The following is a 23,721-nucleotide window of genomic DNA, read 5'->3' on the forward strand; positions in this document are numbered from 1 at the left end:
ATCCAGTAAATATACATATGTATAAATACTGAACTCTGATCCTTTAGTCATTAGGAATAGTTAATATAATAATCACAAACAATATGATTAATCTAATAAGACATCATGATAAAATTTTTCTATATATTCAATAAACAAGAGAAGTATACATACACTGCTAAAAACGAACAGATTTACAGCCAACACATAATTTTACTTTTTAATAGGGGGGTAGAAAATAGTAAAGATGTTATAAAGACTGTCAGTGAAATAAATACATTATGATTCTAGGTTTTTAACAACTAACTGACTGGTACATACCCCGTTCTAAAGGAAATCCACAGGTTTTACCTATTTGCCATGAAAACACCTGTTTCAAAGAGTCAGTCTCACTAACCTATACTGCTCGGGCTGATCCTAGGTGCTTTTCTTTCCAGCTAAGACAAGCCCTCAGGATGAGCAATGAGAAGGTCTAAAAAGAACTGTGTTCCTGAAATACGTGGAAAAGCCACTTGTGGGTTCCTGATGTTCTCTTCGCTCTATACGACTGGATTCCACTTCAAGAACTACACATCCTTTGACAAAAGGGGATGAAGAGAAGCACTGCTGCCCCCACATCACTCATGCACACTGTCTAAATTCAGAACAACTGAACACACACCAGCACATGCAGGCTCTTATGTCAGGCTTCATCCCTAAGAGGACACATGATTCGGCAGGTGAGGACTGGAAACCCAGGGATAAGGGCACCACTGATAGTCATCACGGGAGGCTTCCTCTTTGGAGCTCCAGAGAACCATGCTCTGATAGGATACGGGATGGTGGAGCGTCTGACTTTCTTTTATATCAAATGGAATTTAAAAGTCAGTTCTCACGCAAATCATTTTTAAGAAAAAGTACAGGGGCTACCCTGGTGGTCCAGTGGGTTAAGAATCCACCTTACAATGCAAGGGACACTGGTTTGATCTCTGTTCCAGGAAGATCCCACATGACACAGAGCAACTAAGCCTGTGTGCCACAACTATCGAGTCCACTCTAGAGCCCACGAGCCACAACTACTGAAGCCCTAGAGGCCTTGCTCCGCAACGAGAAGCCACTGCCGTCAGAGGCCCACACACTGCAACAGAGAGTAGCCCCCGCTTGCTGCAACTAGAGAAAGCCCACACAGCAGCAGTGAAGACCCCCCACAGTAAAAAATAAAACAAATAAATAAATGTGCAATTTTCTTTTCTTTAAAGAAAAAGTACAGTTGGTAGAACTTAAGGATCTAGAAATTAATTCCCTTAAAACTATCCAGGATCAAGGAGGTCCTGGCCTCCCCAGTGGGCAGTGGGCATCTCACCCCAGCAGGCACCTCACAGAGCACAGACAGCAAGGCCATTTGTCCAAGGTCACTTTGTCACTTGAGTGCAGCTTTCAAGTCTCCTTTAACCCTTGTTTTTGAGATGGCAGAGAACAGTAAAGTCCTTACCAAAAGAAAATCTAAATGTTGTCAATCTGAGAGGAGACCCACTGTGGCGGGTGGTACTTTTTTAACTTTTGTATTTTATTTTTAAATCACCGTTGCCTCGCTGGTTGGATTCTGCTTACAACATGTTCCCCAGTTCTGAAAGAGCTACAACTCGCCTGCCAACAAATTCCTGATGAATGTCAAAGGTATAACCTTACTTGTGCTAATTCTATTTAACTCAGATGAAATACTAACATCAGAAGAATTTTATTGGTTTGCCTGATAATTTTAATTCCTCATTTTTTTTCAAGGTAATTTTATCCGTAGAGCTAAATGCCTCTCAACTTGTACGTAATTTGCTCGATTATAACGTCAGACTAGTGCAGCACTCACAGCAGGTACAAATGGGCTTTAAAAAGTTCCTGGGGGTAGGAGAGCTGATTGCCACTCACAAGTAATAAAAGACTTCTTTGGACCCAGAGAAGGTGGAAGCTTGTCTCTGCTGTCTGCTAATTGTGTGATGAGCTTCAGGAAACATATCAGCAAATCAGGTATCTCACTTGCAAGAGAGGAATAAGAATATTTACTGACCCAGCATGGCTACTGTGAAAATAGCGTAATGGAGGTCTAACCCTTAGGCTGAGAGTGTGACTGGCAGATTTTTCAACAGGCAGTTTGCATACTAACAGCTTACCAGAACCATATCCAGATATTGGCCCTTTGGTTTGAAGGTCTGGGAGCCCCACATTCAGAGCGTTGGGTACCATGTTGTCCAGATGTGGCTTGGGCCCAACGGGATGAGATGGCGAATGCTTCATGCTGGGCTGCCTCTGCTGCTGCTGCTGCTGTTGCTGCTGCTGCTGCTGGAGGGCGCTCACCATCCGAGCCAGCTGGAGGTGAGGAGGCCCAAGGGAAAACAAACACATGATAAGCCAACATCCATTTCCGCCATCAGAGGTTAAGCAGAGACGTATTCCCACATGCAGCACTAGGGGGCCCTTCCAAGGCCACATACCTGCTGCTCCTGCTGCTGGCGAACAGCTTGAGAAAGCTTCCTCTGGTTTTGTAACAACTGCTGCTGTTGCTGCTGCTGCAGGAGAAGCTGACATGCCTACAAAATAAGGGAGAAAGAGAGGACCCAAGTTTCCTAAGGTGGATTTACTAGGAAAACTGCAAGGGTTTGTGAGCCGAATCAGCGTCCATGAGGGAAGTACAACCAAGATCCTGGCCTACTGGTCAAACTGAGTGTGCTTAAGACTTGAGCTGACGTATCAACCTTTAAACACATGAAATGAAGCAAGCAGTAGTAGTAGTAATAATAAATAATAATAATAATAAAACCTTTTGGCTATAGGAGGAAAATCTGCTACTTACCAACTGAAACTGAGGAATCTGTGGGAGCTGGCTCAGCATGGCAATTTGTTGAGGAGATAACTGGGGCCCCACGTTGAAAAGACCTGGATTCAGGCCACTGTTGGGAAACTGCTTAAGCATTGAGGCAGAAACCTAGCCAAGAAAAGGAACTTTCAGAATTTATCAAAATAAAAAAAGTTGTGTGTTGTGTGAAAAGAATCTCATAAAGCTAACGCAAGCACTATCAACATTTTCCTTGAAAAATATTTATGAAAAACATTAAACAATTAGGAAAAATATACCAAAGCATTAACAGTGGTTATCTTTTGAGTGGTGAAGGTTATAGGAGCTTTTGCATTCTCTTTTTAGACATTCCATCTTTTCTACAATGAAAATTATGAATTTTACAATCAGGAAAATATCTGCATGAAAAAAATGAATGACAACATAACTTTCGTCTTAGAGGTTATTATTGGAAATGTGCTATAAAAAAATCCACTGAGGAGGGAGGTGGGTTCAGGATGGGGAACACATGCACACCCATGGCTGATTCATGTGAATGTTTGGCAAAATGCACCACAATATTGTAAAGTAATTAGCCTCCAATTAAAATAAAAACAAACAAAAACAAACAAACAAACCCCCAAAACATTCACTGAATCCAATGAATCAGTGAGTGCCATGGAGAACAAACTTAGTCCCTTAATATCAATAGCATTCTGGTCAAAAATTTAGTCCTACAGGCAGACTGCATGGGCCTGCCATTTCTAAGCAGTATGACTCAGAGCAAGAGACTTATTTAACTTTTCTGAGCCTTACTTTCCTTATCTGCAAAATCTGAGTAAGAATAAAATTAACTTCAGTGGCTGTTTGAGGATTTTATGAGTTAGTTCATGTCAAATGCTTAGAAATGCACTCCATACATGTTCCTATTATTCCACAGTGTGGTTCTTCAGATGTCCACAATGATTACACCTACCCCTTTACCTCATCTCCAGGCTAACTGGGGTCAGTTCTCTCACCTGTATATCGTTCAATTTCTCAACCCATTCATTTCTCATTTACAGAGAAGCCATTTTCTGATGTTTTCTAATACTGGGTAGACCTCGCCATCACTAACTCATCTTTTAAAAGCCACGCTCTCAACAGTTCCTAAGATCTCAGCTTCTCTGATCGTATCGGATTATCTCCCAATTCACACAGTCCATTAAAATCTACAATATTAAAATATGTTTTACTCTCCTGTGTAATTTTTAAGCAGCTGGGTTTATAAACTATTAATGTATGTCTGAGCCTTAGGACCTTACATTTATCTTTATATGCCTGGAACACAGTAGATGCTTGATAAAACCTACTAGATGAATGAGCCTCTCTTATATTTTAACTTATTAATGGTCACTTCATCAAGTTGTTTTCTCCCTGTCACTTCGCTTATTGTCAGTTTGTGTTTCCCATCTGGTCACTGATGGGACGCTGAACAGAGCTGAAGATAATCCAGTAGCATGCTACTAAAAACGTCCTTCCAATCTGAAACTGATCAGTCCAGGAACAGTCAATCATTTCTAATCAACCCATATGTTTTAGCACTTAGCCTATATTTTTTCATCTTATCTAAAACAAAGAGACAGCTTGTCAAATGACTTGTCAAAATAGAGACACAACAACTTTATCATCCCTATAATCCAACGTTTTTTGACCAGTGAAGAAAGTGGGTTATGTTCAAACATGTTAGCAAACTATGACTCTTGATTTCTAGTACATGTGCTCAGAAATTACATTTTTTTATCATCTTGTCTAGAATCTTGCTCAGAATTGGCACCAAGTTCATCAGTCTTCAAGCCACTTTCCTTGCTCTTTAAAAAAAAAATTACAAAGAAATTGCTCCATTCTTCTTCCTTCCTTGCAGGGGAGGGATAGTTCTTTCCTGTTTCTGATCTGAAACTCCAAACAGAGGGGCATCCACCTTTATCACAGCACTCTGGGGCCTCTTTCCCTTACTTCTTGGCAGGAAGCCCCCAAGGAGGACTGCCCTATTTCAGTTACTAAGGGGTACGTATGGAATTCAGTATTAGGAAGCTCGTATTCTCTAATATCAGCTTTCTCAGCAGCATAGGGGACATTCAGGCCCCTGGAGGCCTTTCCCCTTTAGTCTTAAAAATTCAGAATTTGGGAGAAGGAAATGGCAACCCACTCCAGTGTTCTTGCTTGGAGAATCCCAGGGATGGGGGAGCCTGTTGGGCTGCCGTCTCTGGGGTCGCACAGAGTCGGACACGACTGAAGCAACTTAGCAGCAGCAATGACTATATAACATCCAGCTGAAGACTAGCCAGGGGGGTACTCTTTCTGCCCCCTTCTGATGCCTATTTCAGAAGCTGTCTCTGTCTCCTTTATAGTTTAATAAAACTTTATTACACACACACACACACACACACACAATTCAGAATTTGGGCAGAAAAGAGGGAGGTGTCATTATTTAAACCCGCCTCCTTGAAGACCCCCAGCATTCTTCAAAGATCACAGACAGGGTTTTGCGATTCTTTTCACAAATTCTTTCTTCGTTGAAGGATTTAATTCATCTTAACCCTTATTCTTAATAGAAAAGACATAGCAGTAAAATTTTTATTCCCACTTAGTCAGCCTTATACAAAGAGTCCAAAGCAATGATTCCTTTCCCAGCCACCACATTGCACCAAACCAAGCTCTGAGACACTTTTGACCTGCCTACTTTTTTGCAAACCTCAGCTTATTTTGTGTTTTAACGCCCCAGCGTGACACTCACACACATTCACCCTTGCTTGCACACCCTTACTTTCTGTCTTTTAAAAATGCCCCTATAAAAACGGAGTCATCAGAAGACCCATGGGGTGTTCCCATCTTATCTTTCTTTAGCATCACAGTCAGATCCAAATTCTTCTGCTTCCTAATACTTTTGAGTCACTGGTCTCTGCTACATTCTCAAGAATACCTGCGTATCTTTTCTTTGACACTTTCCAGTCTAAAAACATCCAAGTTCAAATTTTCTATACTTGGCTCACCAACTTGTTTTCCTTCCAAGATCTCAGCACTTTCACTTAAACTATCAATTCTCTCACTTTGGAAAGTATTTTGACTTAAAGTAATGGTTCTCCCAGATGCTTCCTCTCCATTCTCTATGAGATGCTGAGTGTTACCAAAACCTTGACACTACTATATGTAAAAAAAGATAAACAACAAGGACCTACTGTATAGCATGGGGAACTACCTTCAATACTTTGTAATAATCTATAGTGGAAAAAAAATCTGAGAACAGGACAGATATGTAGATATAGAAAACAGAACCAATTTGCTATATTATCTGAAACTAACACAACAGTGTAAATAAACAATATTTCAATTAAAAAAAGACTGGGGGGAAAAAAAAAACCTCTTTATTTGATTTTCTATTTTAACAGTTAGATCCCTGGCAGACAGGAGCTCAAAGCAAGCATACCGTGACTGTGCACTCTGCCTCAGCACCAGCTTAATGCCCAGCATGAGGGATCCTCCACAACTCCCCTCAAGTAATAATTCTTCTTCATCTCTCCTTTGAGTTCACCTAAATGGGCACTGCTGCTGCTGCTGCTAAGTCACTTCAGTCGTGTCTGACTCTGTACAGCGGCCCCACAGATGGCAGCCCACCAGGCTCCTCTGTCCCTGGGATTCTCCAGGCAAGAATACTGGAGTGGGTTGCCATTTCCTTCTCCAATGCATGAAAGTGAAAAGTGAAAGTGAAGTCGCTCAGTCGTGCCTGACTCTTTGCGACCCCATGGACTGCAGCCTACCAGGCTCCTCTGTCCATGGGATTTTCCAGGCAAGAGTATTGGAGTGGGGTGCCATGGCAAATGGGCACTAGTGTGACTTAACTTACTGTCTCTGATACAGTGGCTCTAAGCTTACTGTATTAATAGGGTTTTTCCTTCTCTCAGGGGGAGGGGGAGGTCAGGGGCAGGTAAGGAGACTATGAGTGGAGATATGGCCTACACTACTATACCATATTCTAAACCAGAGTCTTAGACTACTATACCTCTGTGACTCATGAAATCATATTTACTGCCTTCAGTGTGAATCTTAAATTCATTTGGTTTAGCAAATATACTGGGCTGAATCATGTTCCCCTAAAATTTACGTGCAATTGTGATCTGAGAACGTGGCCTTATTCAGAAGTAGAATCTTTGTCGACAAAATCATGTTTCAGATGATAACATACTGGATTGCAAGAGGCCCTAACCCAATGACTGGTGTCCTTAGAAGAAGAGGAAAAGACAGAGATGGAGAAGAGAAAGTCTAGAGACACACAGGGAAGAACGCCACATGAACGAGGCAGAGATGGGAGCAATACATTTACAAGTCAAAACCACCAAGCCCTGCCAGCAGCCACCAGCAGCTGAGGGCACGGAACAGACTCTCCTCTGGAGCCACCAGTAGGAACCAACCAACCCTGAGGACACCCTGACTTCAGATGCCTAGCCTCCTGAACTCGGGACAGAATAAATGTGTGTTGTTTTAAGCCACCCAGGTATTTGCTGCAGCAATTTCTAGGAAAGAAATGAATACAGTAATTCTGCTGGTAGGCCTGTGCCATTTGCTAAGTTAACCACTAGTCTCGTGTGGCTATTTGAGCACTTGAAAAACATGGCTTACCTAAGTTGAGATGTGTTTTAGACTTTGTAAATTTTTTAAAAACATTTGGCTGCATAGCATGACTTGTGGGATCCTAGTTCCCTGACCAGGGATCAAACTCAGGCCCTGGCAGTGCAAGTACACAGTCCTAACCACTGGGCTGCCAGGGAATTCCCAAGATGTGTTTCAAGTATAAGATACATACCAGATTTCAAAGATGCGACTTTGAAAGTCTAAAGGCTTTAAAAAAAGTCTAAAGGCCTTAAAAAAAGAAAGTAAAAATTTTAATGTAAAGTGTTCATTACAGGTTGAAATGATAGTAATTTAGATATACTGGACTAAAGAATATATATTGTTAAATTAATGTTACCAGTTTCTTCTTATGGTCCATGGAATTCTCCAGGCCAGAATACCGGAGGGGGTAGGCTTTCCCTTCTCCAGGGAATCGTCCCAACCCAGGGATGGAACCCAGGTCTCCCATATTGCAGGCGGATTCTTTACCAGCTGAGCCTAAGGGAAGCCCAAGAATGCTGGAGTGGGTAGCCTCTCCCTTCTCTGGTGGATCTTCCCGACCCAGGAATTAAATGGGGGTCTCCTGCATTGCAGGTTCTTTACCAACTGAGCTAGGAGGGAAGCCCTCAGGCTAAAGAATATATATTGTTAAATTAATGTTACCAGTTTCTTATCTTTTAAATGTAGCTTTAAATTCCATTATGTGGCTCCTGTTACATTTCCACTGGATGTGCTGCTCCAGACTGTCTGCACTGATGACCATTGTTTCTAACTTCCTTTTCAAAGCTTTCGTCTATGATTCATGGGGAAATCTCCTTTGCTTATTTTGTTTCCCAACCTACTGGCTTCCAAAATAAAGAGCCATTGTCTGAATTGTCATTTCTCCTCCCTTCTTTCAGTTTTAAAAGATCTATCGGATAAATTGGCTGGTCTCTTGATCACCATCTCTCTTCAGTCTTGAGAATAGCTGACATCCCTAACCAGGAGCCTATGATTCCCCCAGCCATCTTACTATTCCTACTACTCACAATTACCTAAAGAAACCACCACTCAAAGTAAAACACGCCCATGACCCATAAATACCCCAGAGAAACTCATCTGAGGAGATAAACAGAGGAATATTTGCAGAAGCAATGCTCAAAATAGCAAAAATCTGGAAAGCACTCAATAGGTAAATGAACGATGGTATTCATACAGGAGAGTGCAATATGAACCGCAATTGCCCGAATCAAAATCTTAGAAGCAATATGAAGTTAAAAAATCAGAGGTTACATTCTGTATAAGTTTATTACATAAAGTTCAAAAAAGGGAACATGAAACAATATAGACAGGCACAAAAAGACTATAAAGAAAAGTAAAGAAATGCTAACGCAAAGCATTTTTATACTTTACTTTAAATGCTAGCATCTCTTATGTTCTACATGTTGATAGTCATAAAGACTATCAAGGGACTTCCCCGGTGATCCAGTGGTTAGGAATCCGCCTGCCAATGTGGGGGACACAGGTTTGATCCCTGGTCCAGGAAGGCTCCATATGCTGCAGGGCAACTACTGAACCCATGTGCCACAAGTACTGAAACCTCGCACCCTGGAGCTCGTGCTCCACAGAGAGAGAAGCCACTGCGGTGAGAAGCCTGCTGCTCACCACAACTAGAGAGAGCCCACGCGCGGCAACAAAGCAACATAATAATAAATAAGTAAAAATTATAAATAAACAAATTTATTAATGAATTATTTTAATAAATTAAAACAAATTTATAAATAAATATAAATAAAAAATAAAACAATAAATAAAAATTTAAAAAGTAAAAGATACATTGTTCATAATTTTTTTCTTTTCATTTGTAATTTTTAAGAAAAGACTATCAAGGTTGCCCTTTGAGGACTTCCTGTCTAGCCTTGCTCAGCTTCTCTCTTCAGATCCACGGTACTGTCCTCCTCCAGTGAATATAAAAGGACTAGACAGATGCTTCACTGGGTTCCTGGGCAAGTGGCTATTCATACCTGGGTTGCAGAGTAATTAAAGTGCAGGTCTGCACATTTCCATAGCAGGGAATTAATTATTCTGGCTTAAAAGCCCTTAAATCTCCAGCTGGGTTGGAGAAAGTGAAGCTTGAGTTGGAGTCAATATGGCATTAAACAAAGAATTACAGGTTCAACAAGACAGCAAGATAAAAACCTCTAGAACAGGTTACTTTCAGAACATTTGAAAAGGGGGAAGAATAAGACAAGGGAAAAAAATCTATGGTCTGGAACACTTGTAAAAAATCTCAAAGATGAGTTTTGATGTTTGCTTCCCACATCTACATTATTTATTGACTGTCCCTAGAAATCGGTTAGAATGGATATGAAATTTGATAATATTCATCAATTTTAAATGTTTGTGTGCTTTGACCCAGAATGAAATTCTGGGCAACTAAATTTAAAAATAATGTGGGCAAAGATAATGTATAAGGATTTTCCCATAGCATTAACTTACAACAGTGAAAAAATTAGAAATAATTTAACACCCAATAGCGGGGAAAGGCAAACCAAAGCAAGCTTACCTGAAAGAACATTTAGCTTCTTCATTAAGAATGATGGACCCAAAGATTGTCTTAGGGATGAGAAAATATTATGACTCAATGTTAACAAAAATAACAGGCTATCGTGACCATGAATGCAACTATGTGAAAAGTGCGCCTGAATATGAACAAATTCTGATCTGGGGATTGTGTAAATATAACTCTGGTCATTGCTTCCAGTGGGGTGGGAGGGTAGTTGCGGGAAGAATTTTTTCTGCATAATCCAAACTTTCAGTGTGGTTATTATATTCTCTTTACTTGAATTTTTTTTTAAACCTACCCAACTGTTTTGTCTTTTAAAATATGTAAATGTCAGGAAAAAACCTGAAGATTCCATTGTTTAATATTTTGCCCTCCTTATGCATTAAATAAAAGTTAACCACGTTTTGCTAAATAAACACATTTCAAAAATGTAGGAGAACACAAGTACTTTTCTTTTCCAAATAGAGCAGATAACTTTGGTCATCAAGAGATTTGCAGCCCCCAAGTCTTTTAGACTAAGTTAACTGTGCTTGTCTAACAATTCCACTTTCTAGATCATTCTGAAATGCATCTTCCCGTGACTTGATATATGCTTGCTGCTGCTACTGCTGCTAAGTCGCTTCAGTCATGTCCGACTCTGTGCGACCCCATAGACGGCAGCCCAACAGGCATATGCTTACTGAACTCAAAATATACACTCTGCAGGATCTTTAGGATGCAGTAGTGAACAGAGCAGACACAGATCCTGCTACTCTGAAGCTTACTTCACTCCTGGGGTGGGGGTGGGAGGTGAGGGGTTAACAGTGGTCATGTAATGTACACAGCCTGCGATAGCCTGCCTGATAAGGTGGGGCTGAGGCAGAGCTCTGAAGGAAATAGAGAAGGAGCCACGTGGCAATCTGGGAGAAGAGCATTCTAGAAGCATGTACTGCACTGGGAGCCAGTTGGCTGGAGAGGCCTGAACCAACAGGAGAGCAGGTGTGGGAGGCAGGGAGGTAACCAAGAGCCTCAAAGATCACAGTGAAGAGTTGGCTTTGTAATCTCTGAGAGAGGGAGCCAGGACAGCAGTGACCTTAACCTTCTGTGCTGACAGAAATGTTCTACATCTGCACTGTCCGTACAGTAGTTGTTAACCTGGTGTGCCTATTTAAATTTATATCTATTAAAACTAAAAATTCAGTTCTTCCATTCCATGAGTTGCATTTCAAGCACTCACATGGCGAATGGCTACCCTGGACAGTGCAGTTTTAGAGTATCAGTCTGAACTCTGGGTGGAAAACAGACTCGAGGCACCAAGTGGGGGATGAAGCAGGGTGGGACCAGTCAGGAGACTGTGGCCATGGGAGGGAATGGTTGGCCGCTGGATGACGTTTTGAAGGGAAGATTTGTTGCTGGACTGGTTGCGGGCTGTGAGGTCTTTGGCCAGAGCACCTGAAGGATGAGAGTACCATGTTCCTGGAAGAAGAGGATGTCTTGAGGGGAGAGTGGGATGAAGCTGAAGTTCTGTTTCAGGCATGTTCACTTCAGATGCCCATAAGGCATCCTAGTGAAGATGCCAGAAGTCTGTGGAGTTGCGAAGAGAGAACTAGGCTGAAGTCACAATTTTGGAATTGTCAGTATTCTAAAATCATTCCACTGGGTGAGATCACCTAGCAGTAGCTGTAGGTGGTGAGAAGAGGTTCAAATATTGAGATTGGGGTACTCTGATGTTTAAACATGGGGGAAGTGGGGAAGAACTTGTAAAGCAGACAGAGAAGAAAAGGCAGATGGAGAACTAATATAGAGGGTGTCTGAAAGCCAAATGAACAGTCTCAAAAAGGAGGACGTGATCAACTGGGTGAAATGCTGATCATGAGTAAAAAGCCTGGGGAACAGACCACCGGAATCCACAACACAGAGATCACCGGTGACCTTCACAAGAAGGTTTGGCTCCCCACAGCCACAGTTGTGCCTGGGTTCCTGTACTAGCTTCGTGACTGAGCTCCTCTGCTTTAGTGATTCTGTCCTTCACACGTCTTCTGTACCACCGTGCTATCCTGCCTAATACTTTATTGTCTTTGGCAGAAGCAGCCGAACTCTAGTGAGCAGGTAAAAATCACCTGGGGGTAATGAGGTCCCAAGACACAGTGTCTCAGTAGATGGAGGAAGATCCAGAAACTGTATTTTTAAACAGCAGCCAAGATAATGGTTACCAACCATGGTGACCAAAGGACAAAGTCCAAACTCCTTAGCAAGGCAAACAAAACTTCCAAATGTAGTCCCAAACTTTCTGACAAGCTCCTTTCTGTTCCCCTCTAGGCAGCACACCTCTGCTTACACAAGCTCAAACTAATAACCGTGCTTCCCCACACCGGCCGTGTTCTTTCAGATGTTACTACCCCTACATAGACTACTCCTGTCTCCTGGAAGGCACCTTTTCTCCAGCCGCGCCCAGGGAACTGACTCATGCTTCAACGCCACTACCAGCATGAGGCCCCACCCAGCTCCCCGACCCTGTTAAGCATTTCCATACAACATTAGCACATCATCTGCCAACTATTCTGCCACCATCGCCACCAACTCCAGGAGGCTGCCATGGTACAGATGGCCTCTGCTTCATCTCAGCACTGCCAACAGGCAACTGACATTGGATCACCATGGACGACTGCTGGCCTGACACCCAGGCACGCTGGCAAGTGCTCTAAGAGTCAAGATGCTGCTGCTGTAAAGTGCTGGCAAACTCAAAAACAGCTCTGTCTACCGGGGACTTGAAGGATGGATGGAACTCAGAGACAGGGAAGGGGAAGAAGAGGGACCTAAGTGGACTCCCAGACAGGAACAGGGGGCACAATCAACATTCCTTCTCTACTAAGACGGACAGAGACTCAATATTACAAGCAACATCTGAAATCTACAAATTATGGTTCCAAATAAATATTTTTAACTTCTTTCTCAAAAGATGTATCAAAAAAAAAAATACCCCAAACAGAACCTTATCCTTCACAATGTGTTGGCTGGATCTAGTAAGTACCTTAACCCCTTTTATACGAGGGGACAGACCCAAAGCTCTAAATCTTGATTCACACACTAAATCCTTACTCCAGCTTCTCAGCTTTTATTTTTCTCACAAAGGGTATGAGGGGCAGTATGTGGTAGACTGGCACAATTCTCTCATCTATAAACCCCCAAACAACTCAATGACCATCTCTTGCTAATGGAGGGCCCTAAAGGGTTCCCATGGTACCCAAAGGACTCTGTCCTATGCAAAGTTGCTCTGTGAATGAGTTTCTGCCACCTCACCAGTTCTAAACCCCCCAAGAGCACCCAGTCAGTATTTTAGTATGTATCTCCTCAAAAATTTTAAGAATAACCCAGAACCTGGAGCTTCCCTGAATCCTTGAGGGCAACCAACTTTTGAGTATTGACGCATCAGAATTTATAGAGTAGTTTTAATTATATACAATTAAAAAAATCAATATAGTATTGGAAAAACATACAGGTGATCTAAAAGGCATTATAATTGTAATGTTTTTCATGCAAAAACATCTACTTTGTATGCATGATAAAACGACGACAAAAAACAAGATATGCCATCCTGTTTTAAAAATCTTGATCCTTGGCATCTGGATTTTTCACTTTAGACAGGTAACTGTTATTCTTTTTATGCCCACAAAACCAGTCAGCTGACAACTGGTAACCATCGGACTTTACTTCTGAATTGCGGATCCATGGAGTTACTTACCTGGGGGGAAATGAACTGGGGAGGCACTTGCGCCCGGAGATTAGGAGAAGAGTTCAGTGGCTGCACGGGGGTGTGCACGCCTCTCGATTGTGCTGTGCTATTTCCAAACAAACCATGATTGCCACCCTGTGAACAGAAGAGTGACAGTGAGGCCTTTGTTAACACGAGGAAATGCATGTAAGAAACAGTTCAGGTTTCCTATCCCTCAGAAGAAGCATCCTGTGTTCCATGGAATCACAGAACATTGTAACTGAAAAAAGTTCCTGACCTTGGAATAAGTACTCAAATTCAATCATGGGCATATCATCATCACCCTGCAGTCTGATACAAACCAAAAGGGTTAAACTTCGTCAAATGTTAGAAAAAGCACTAATTTGTTGTTATTGAAAGGTAAAGGCAGTGTAACATTTATACAACTACTTCTTTAAGATTGGGTTTACAGAATTTATTCTCAAACTATATAATCTGAGACCCATTTTGAAAGGCACTTGAGTAAAAAATGCAGGACTGTGAATAATATCAGCTGTAAAACCATGATATAACTTCTCTAAATTGGCTGATTTGATCACAAAATCAGTGCCACTCAACTGTGAGCCTGGCTCCCTGAGGACCCTACTCCCAACGTGAACACGCTTCCCTAGCTTGGGTCTCCTTGGTCCCTTCTTTGCTAAAGGAGGAAATGTAAATCAATCCAAGAGTGAGATAAACGAGGAAGAAAGGGGAAAAGTGAAAAATCATTCCAGGGACACACAAAGCATTACTCACCTGTAACTTCTCATTCAAATGTATAACTATCAGTCTAGTCAAAAATAACAGCCATTCATTAGATGGACTATTATGTGGCTATTGAAATAATGGGACAGAAGTATATTTAGTTTCCTGATCTCTGAAAGCTAACATTAAAGAAAACAAGAAGGGCTACATAAAAAAATGTTTTAACCCCGTAAAAAACAAAAACAAAAAAACAAGCTTAGGTCCCTGATTTCTGGAGGATCAACTTGCTGAGGCACTTCTAAGACTGTTCCAATCAGAGAGCTATAGAAAGCGGGGCTATATACGATGACCCTTGAAATCATATTCAATAAGACTTGACGCTGTGTTGCCCCGTATGATGTAGTTTTCTACACCATCTTCACTCGGCCTCTGCAAGTGCCAGCTCAGAGGTCATCCTCATTAAGGATACCTTCCCCCTGACCTTTTCCCTCATTTTACATTCAAGTTCATTGAGCCTACCTCTATGTTTTCAAAACACTTGAAATCTCTTTGACAGGCTCCACCATCAGATCATATTACAGTTATCTTCCACCCTGTCTTTCCACCACCAGCTTCAAATTTCCCTCTTTGTATTCCCAGAAACTCAATCAAGCCCTGGTCTGTAGGATGAGCGCATCATTTGCAAACATCCACGACCCACCAATTTTACACACTTGAAAATGAACGTCCCACTGAACACCACTGGTGAAGACGGCTACACCGCTGCTTATACCCAGGCTGCAGGCTCTGGGCTGGGGTTGCCACCGCCATTCTTATCCCTGGAATTGTGGGGTTTAGGTAATTTTACAGAAGAATTTTATAATGGCATCAGTAAGTTCTAGAGCACTAAAGATATTTTGATGGCTTAATGATTCAAAACAGATTAAGGGATTGCTTCAGGGAAATTAATGAACTTAAAAGCATTGAAAATAAAAATGACTGTGAACATAAAGTAGAAATGGCAATTAAAATCTATGTATATCTCATAAAAGAAATTTGAAGATTCACCATGAATATTTAATCTCCCAAAGGACTGTTTAAACATGAAAAGACCTTTAGTTCTAGACACTTCAATACCTGCACCTCTCCTGTCTTACTAATCAAATTTGTCACTCTGAGGTGAAATGGCTCAGCTCTAACTTTTCTGAGACCCTAGCAGTCAGGAGCTTAGCTCCTATAATGAAAACAGGAAACACTTATTTTGCTAAGACTATTCTGCTAAGATAATTCTTACACTTTACTATCAAATAATGACCCAGTTAATAGATGTCAATTATTCATGGAGGGGAGGGTCTTTGGGTGGTGGGGTTTCTGACAGCTAAACCCTAGACCTATGTTTTGTAAGGCTCCCAACCTGCTTTGTAGGGGTCATTTGAAATCTCAACCTCTCTTTCTGGTAAGAGGTATTAGTTAAAAAAAATTTTTTAGTTTTTGTAAAATCAATTCCTACTTTCCTATTCCTAGCAGAAAGAGCCCATTCTACTCCCACCGAAGGTTTTAGGTTTTCATGATCAAGTGTCTCATAAACCACACCAAGCACTCTGATGGATAATAATGAAGGTGAGTCAACATAAGTTTATACAAAAAAATACCTTCTCTCTCTTTTTAAAAACAAAACCCTTTTTAGATCATTTTTATTCATTATTAACTGTTAAACTTCCTTTTTGGGGGGAGGGGTGCCACACGGCTTGTGTGATCTCAGTTCCCTAACCAGGGATTGAACCTGGGCCTCGATCGTGAAAGCCCGGAATTCTAACCACTAGGCAACCAGGAAACTCCCACCTTCTCTCTCTTTTTAATGAATTTATTTCCAGTACCTCTTGAAAAGAAACAAAGTCTGGCAACATGAGGCCCATGTTTCTGCACAAAGTGAAGCACGGGGACCATTTTTTAATATGGAACCTTGGCATCATAAGTTGGTTATCTTCTTGGCTCAGCAGTAGCTATTCTGCACAGTAATGTACAGAATGGTAATCATACAAATTCAATCTTTTTTAAAACTATATTTTGAGATTAGGAAAACTGGCATCAAAAGCTTTATATATATATATATATATATATATATATATTTTTTTTTTTTCTAAAATTTCACTGCTGTGTGTGAGACTTTTATGATGACCTGAACCTAATAATTATTGGTGATATTTGCCCCAACTACAGTGTTTAACTTAGAAAGGTATATAAATTAAAAACAAGGTTATTAAGCTGATTGAAATCTTCTGTGATTTGAGCAAAACTCTTAAATTTCAAATTATGCAGTATATTAACTCTTCATGAAAACAGTATAAAAAAACATAACCTTATTTGGATAGAACATGTATATGTCAACTTGGTTTACAATGGACTTTGTAGCAATCCACAGATAAAAAACTGAAGAGGAACGACTTTTTTTAAGAGTCCAGTGCACAGCGAGTTTGGTCACTTACATTAAAGTTTATATACTAAAAGTATCTGATAATCAGGTGGTCCTGGGAGTGTATTTATTATCACCATTCACCAAGAGTGTGAAGACTATGTTATATTTTCTATAACTCAACCCAAAGAGCCCTCCTCCCCACCAAAACTGATGCAACTGTTCCTCTCTGTTTAGATATGCAATACAGAGCCACCACGTCCTCTGTGGAAATGTTAAGAAAAAGAGTGAAATATAAAGGAAGAAAACAAAAAATTACCTGTAACTCCCAACTCAGAGTTAACCAATTTGAACACATGGACATAATATGATCCATTTTTTAAAATGTGCTAAGGCAGCAATCAGCGTATGAAAGATCTACATGCAGTCTGAGGACTATGGAGTAAGAAGTGTTTTATACCAACTTTTCATCTATATATGAAAGTCATCATGGGAAAACAGAATGGCTACAACTGATAATTAAATGTCTTTCCATGATATCCAGAGGTGAAGGCCAGAAGGGCAAGTAAGTAGTCATGGAAATAAGGCCAGGAAAACACTGCTGGAGCCACTGTCGCAAAAGAATTGTCCCCAGATTTCTGGTTTTCTCCACAAAAACTACAACAGAGCTACTGCAAGGTGACAGAGAGAGGCTGGCTGCATCCGCTGAAGCCTGCAAAAGCAAAGAGGCATTACTACGCCGGCCCCAACAGGCCTGTTTCTACCGCACAGCCCTTCCTTGGAGGACTGGCAGATCCATCTCTAGGAAAGGTGCTACTCTAGTCTGAATCAAATGCTGGGCAGCATGTGGGCTTCTTAAAGCTTCATTATGTGAGATATAAATTACCTCTGCCTGAGCAATTTTATACCTGAAGACACTGGATTTCTAAGCTGCCATAACCCTCAAATATTTAGTCTTATTAGTTTTGGTGCTATTTTTTAATTAGCAATTACATTAGATTGAAAAGACATCAAAGGTAGTACTTGCCATTCAATCTAATGTTCAAAATGGCAAATATGTCACTGAATTAGATAGAAGGTACCTGTACAGCCTCTTTAACATATTCCTAAGCCAGCAACTCACTAACTTATGAAGCATAAACTTATGACCAAAAATGGGAAGACAAAAGAAACAGATTTAAAATAAAATCCATGTTGAGAACCATGAAGAGAGATGGGTTCTATGGGCTGAAAGAGCTAAATAAAAAGCCTAGACTTAATATCATTCTGTGCATTCAGTAATCAACAAATTTCCCAAGACAGACAAATGATGCAATAAACTGCAGACCAGGGCCAAGGCGAGGCCACAGCCAAGCAGTTATAAATTTGAGAGGCCTCCTTACTTGTCTAGCAGCGAAGTTTTGGGGGTTGAGCCCTGTGCCGATTGCTCCAAGGCTGACGTTGGGTAGTGTGGAACCAGAGGGAGACAGCTTGTAGCTGGGAGAAGGGGAGAAAGGAGAGCAGGGAGCCTCATCCCCAAGGCACCCATCTTGATTGGAGAAAGGCAAAGTCAGCTGAAAAGTAGTAGCAGTTAGCCAATCGCAATGAGTGTTGGTTAGTGAAGCAACAGAATGCAGGAAGGGAAAAGAGAGACACCAGGAACAAAAAAAGTTAGAGTGTATTAGCAGTAAACGAGGATAGAATTTGGATCTGATCATCACCATCATACTTTGCCCAACAGACACCATCTGTCATCCTCTCTGCTATAGATTCGTATCCTCTAAGTTAGTAACACATTCTGTCCATTGCACTATGATAAAAATTACCAGACACTTTAGTTTCAGGGATCTAATATTGATGACTCTAACTATGTGGCTGCTGAAACAGAAGCCAAAGTCATCTTCTTGTGAATATGTTTGCTGTCTGGACCAGCATCAGTGGTGTCAAAAACATGCCAAATCTACAAATTTTGGTTTTAACTGCCTTCTGAAGACCAGGAATATTGCAAGTTGGTATTCTAAAACAAGTAACAACCTCCTCCATTAGAAATGTTAAAAATCCCAACAGATAGGTAAAAATGACTTGTTTAAAGCAGGTAGTTGAGAATTTGAACAGGATATCATCATAACTAAAAACAGGTCATTAAGGAAATGGAGAAAGAAGACAACAGAGTTTTTTTTTAGGAATAGCAACGGAGAAAGTTTTGGGTCATTTTGACAAAGCTAAAAGGCAAGGCCTTAGGAGACATAGAGTTTCTGCACAAGATTCAAAATTTAATTTTTAATTAAACAGTAGCAGAAAAAAGAATTCAAGATAACTCTGTCTCTAGAATTTCTTCTGTATGTTCTCAGCGTGCATTTCCCCCACTATAGTCAGACCACACCCCCCTCAAACTTCATAAATTCCCCAAAACTTAGACCTTGTTCACAATGCTCGCATTCTAAAGACAGGTGGTTCTAGCTGCTGCCTAATCACCCATCAACATCAACTGTTTTCATGTCACTGTTCAAATGCAGGTGATGCTTGAGTTTTTTTTCCCATTTGATTCAGTAATTCTATGCTTCCTTCTGGAATGAACTATCAAAAGACAAATGGGAACCAAAGTGGTTCTCATGAATTATTATCTTAAACCAAGGAGTCAACTCACCTTCTCAAAATAAGGCCCACTATCTGTGGTTCCCATGTCTTTGGAATTAGGTGGACGGAACCCAGATCGATCCTTCCTCATGATATCATTAAAATCCCCGAGATTCATTGCTCGCTTGTCCACATCAAATTTTTTATCTGGAAGGCTCCCTGAAAAGTAACACAGAAAGAATGAAAATGTTAACCCTCAATGTCTCCCTCATGACCAAGAGTGACCTGTCCCAACACCCTCTGTGGCGTGCAGGTATAGACCAGAAGAGTTCTCACTGTTCAGGCTGCTGTGGTCCTCCCTGAAACATAAAGTGAAGTTGCTCAGTCGTGTCCAACTCTTTGCTACCCCATGGATTGTAGCCTGCCAGGCTTCTCCATCCAAGGGATTTTTTAGGCAAGAGTACTGGAGTGGATTGCCATTTCCTTCTCCAGGGGATCTTCCCGACCCAGGGATCGAACCCAGGTGTCCCACATTGTAGGCAGTTGCTTTACCCTCTGAGCCACCAGGGAAGCCCATGGAAGCATACACGGATGCTTTAAAAACAAAACAAAACAATCTCTCTAAAACCCTCAACATATATCAGCTGAAGCTGGTTTTCTGTGGAAGACTGAAAGAGTCTTAGGGCTAATCTAGTCAAAATCTAACTAAAAAGATACTTAAACTAGTTATTGACATGTTTGATGACTATATCTTGCTTTTATATTCAAATGTCCTCAGTGAGAAGATGTGCATCTTGCTGCTTTTTTAGCATCTGCAAGACAAATAGTTCCAGTTGTGAAATGTAATTATTAGGACTACAAACAGCAAAGAGGCATGGTTGTTGCCCTAAAATTTATAACTCTTGGGTTGAACACGGGCGATGGTTACTGGTACAATGCCATCTCCCAGATGCAATGACTATTCCCCTTTCTTCCATATGTCTATGAATTCACTGTTGTACAATGTCATGAAACTCGTTTTTAAGTTATTCTTCTATTTAAGAGTATCACAGATCACAGGCTGTTTCTTTTATCTCCCAGGACTGTTTGTTCTTCTTCCAGATTTGATTCTTTCTTAAGTTCCTCCAGGTGAGCAACAGCATCACTGTGAAGAGCCCCCAGCTGAAGGGCTGATGCTGCACCTGCTCTACCTGCAAAGGGCAGTTGGTCCCTAACATGACTCAATATGCCAGCAAATTTGGAAAACTCATCAGTGACCACAGGACTGGAAAAGGTCCGTTTTCATTCTAATCCCAAAGAAAGGCAATGTCAAAGAATGTTCAAACTACGGCACAATTGCACTCATCTCACAGGCTAGCAAGGGCTTCCCTTGTGGCTCAGCTGGTAAAAAAAAACTGCCTGCAATGTGGGACACCTGGATCCAATCCCTGGGTTGAGAAGATCCCCTGGTGAAGGGAAAGGCTACCCACTCCAGTATTTTAGCCTGGAGAATTCCATGGACGGTACAGTCCACAGGGTTGCAAAGAGTCGGATACAACTGAGTAACTTTCATTTTCACATGCTAGCAAAGTAATGCTCAAATTTCTTCAAGCCAGGCTTCAACAATACATGAACCGTGAACTTCCAGATGTTCAAGCTGGATTTAGAAAAGGCAGAATTGCCAACATCCGTTGGATCACTGAAAAAGCAAGAGAGTTCCAGAAAAACATCTACTTCTGCTTTACTGACTACACCAAAGCCTCTGACTGTGTGGATCACAACAGACTGTGGAACATTCTTAAAGAGATGGGAATACCAGACGACCTGACCTGCCTCCTGAGAAATCTGTATGCAGGTCAAGAAGTTACCAGTTAGAACTGGACATGGAACAGACTGGTTCCAAATCGGGAAAGGATTATGTCATGGCTGTATAGTGTCGCCCTGCTTATTTAACTTATATGCAGAGTACATCATGAGAAATGCTGGGCTAGATGAAGCACAAGCTGGAATCAAGATTGCTGAGAGAAATATCAACAACCTCAGATATGCAGATGACACCACCTTTATGGAAGAAAGCGAAAAAGAACTGAAGAGCCTCTTGATGAAAGTGAAAGAGGAGAGTGAAAAAGTTGGTTTAAAACTCAACGTTCAGAAAACTAACATCATGGTGTCAGGTCCCATCACTTCACGGCAAATAGATGGGCAAACAATGGAAATAGTGCAGACTTTCTATTTTGGGGCTCCAGAATCAGTGCTGATGGTGATTGCAGCCATGAAATTAAAAGACTCTGGCTCCTTGGAAGAAAAGTTATGACCAACCTAGATAGTATATTAAAAAGCAGAGACATTACTTTGCCAGCAAAGTTCCGTCTAGTCAAAGCTATGGTTTTTTCAGTAGTCACGTATGGATGTGAGAGTTGGACTATAAAGAAAGCTGAGTGCCAAAAAACTGATGCTTTTGAATTGTGGTGTTGGAGAAGACTCTTGGCGAGTCCCTTGGACTGCAAGGAGATCCAACCAATCCATCCTAAAGGAAATCAGTCCTGAAAATTCATTGGAAGGACTGATGCTGAAGCGGAAACTCCAATACTTTGGCCACTTGATGTGAAGAACTGACTCAATGGAAAAGACTCTGATGATGGGAAAGACTGAAGGTAGGAGGAGAAGGGGATGACAGAGAATGAGATGGTTGGATGGCATCACTGACTTGATGGACCTGAGTTTGAGTAAACTCTGGGAGTTGGTGATGAACAGGGAAGCCTGGCGTGCTGCAGTCCATGGGGTCGCAAAGAGTCGGACATGACTGAGCTGAACTGACTGAACTGATGACATCTCTGTGCAGACAGGCCTGGCCACCTGAGAATGACTCTGGCAGGGTCACAGACAGCTTGTGTTTGGCCACAACATTTTGTTTTTTATTTTTAAATCTGGATTAGTTCTCAATATTTAAAACTAAAACCATAGAAGAATTTCTGGCCTCTCTTGAGAACATGGAGGATCTGGCAAAGCTGAGCACACACTCGTCCATGCCAACAAGTGCCAAGAGCCGAGCAAAGGCCGACTCCTTTATGTGGTACACAGGCTCTCCACGGTGAACCAGTGGCTTTTCAACTGTTCACACCTGGCACACACCGCTCATTTACACTCCTTGGTTCTTGTCGTCATTAGTTTTCAATCCCTACCTAGTGTCGAGCACGGTACCTTCCGTAGAGCAAGTTGGAATATGAGTCTAGGAACTGCACCCATCCCAACTCAAAGTGAGCAGGGATCCCAACAAAGGATCACAAATAACAACATATTTCACTTGTTTAGTGGAGGGATACACACCTACAGACAAATCCATTTTGCTACTTGGGTTATCTTCAGTTTGACTCTGGAAAAAAAAAAAAAAAACAGTGAGGGAAGATTAAAGTCTGGAATTAAACACTTAAATCAGAGAAGAAACAACATTATTCATGCACGAACCACAGCTTACTCTTACTTTACATCTAGGACTATACCAGGTCCTTGGAAATGAATCTTCAACTGGAACGAAGACAGTAACACTTTTCATGAGTAATTTTCACTGCTGCTAGTGCCTCTATGGAGAAGGCAATGGCACCCCACTCCAGTACTCTTGCCTAGAAAATCCCATGGACAGAGGAGCCTGGTGGGCTGCAGTCCATGGGGTCTCTAAGACTCAGCCAAGACTGAGCGACTTCACTTTCACTTTTCACTTTCACGCACTGTGGAAGGAAATGGCCACCCACTCCAGTGTTCTTGCCTGGAGAATCCCAGGGACAGCGGAGCCTGGTGGGCTGCCGTCTATGGGGTCACACAGAGTCGGACACGACTGACGTGACTTAGTAGCAGCAGCAGCAGCAGCAGTGCCTCTAATTCCTAAATTCAGTTTTCACATCAGATTAGCTTCAGTAAATCTATGGACAGAGTGATAGCTAAACAGCTGCTTGGAGAAATACACCCCTGTCCTCAAGTTCCAGCCGGCTCGGGATCAAATTTCATGAGTGGCAGCCAAATGATGACAACTTCTTCTCGTGACTTGTCAAGTCATCAAATCTTGCAATGTGCAGCCAAGTCATCTGTCTTTTGGCAACCAGGGACATGGTGACCCATATTGCTCCCCAAAGACCAAAAAACTAGCAGCTCTACAAAAATTGTCTATATAATTAATCACAAATAGTTTCCCTAGTCATTCTGCTATGGCTAGTTTTTTTTTTTTTTAATATAATATTAAAGCTGGTACAGTAGTCAGCAAAAGTTATACACATTTTAAGTCCTTGGCTCTTTCTTCCCTAACCTTCTAAGGAAAGAATACAAAGGCTACACATTTAAAAGCTGTAACCTTTAAATACTGGAGTACTTCATTAAGAAAAAAGGAACAG

At 41.4% G+C, this 23,721-nt stretch overlaps 1 protein-coding gene across 13 annotated transcripts in view; it reads right to left on the reverse strand.

Moving 5' to 3' along the window:
• Positions 1–23,721, reverse strand: part of TNRC6B (trinucleotide repeat containing adaptor 6B) — a 251,648-nt gene that overhangs the window by 16,739 nt on the left and 211,188 nt on the right. For all 13 annotated transcript variants that reach the window (XM_006071279.4, XM_044940839.2, XM_044940841.2 and 10 more), the window contains 6 exons: positions 22,667–22,712; positions 19,431–19,579; positions 13,699–13,824; positions 2,804–2,935; positions 2,445–2,540; positions 2,124–2,319 (listed from right to left, as the gene is read on the reverse strand). In XM_006071279.4, coding sequence (XP_006071341.2) covers positions 2,124–2,319; positions 2,445–2,540; positions 2,804–2,935; positions 13,699–13,824; positions 19,431–19,579; positions 22,667–22,712 — 745 coding nt within the window. The remainder of the gene's footprint in view (positions 1–2,123; positions 2,320–2,444; positions 2,541–2,803; positions 2,936–13,698; positions 13,825–19,430; positions 19,580–22,666; positions 22,713–23,721) is intronic.

Source organism: Bubalus bubalis, chromosome 4, assembly GCF_019923935.1.
Source record: "Bubalus bubalis isolate 160015118507 breed Murrah chromosome 4, NDDB_SH_1, whole genome shotgun sequence".
Lineage (NCBI taxonomy): Eukaryota > Metazoa > Chordata > Mammalia > Artiodactyla > Bovidae > Bubalus > Bubalus bubalis.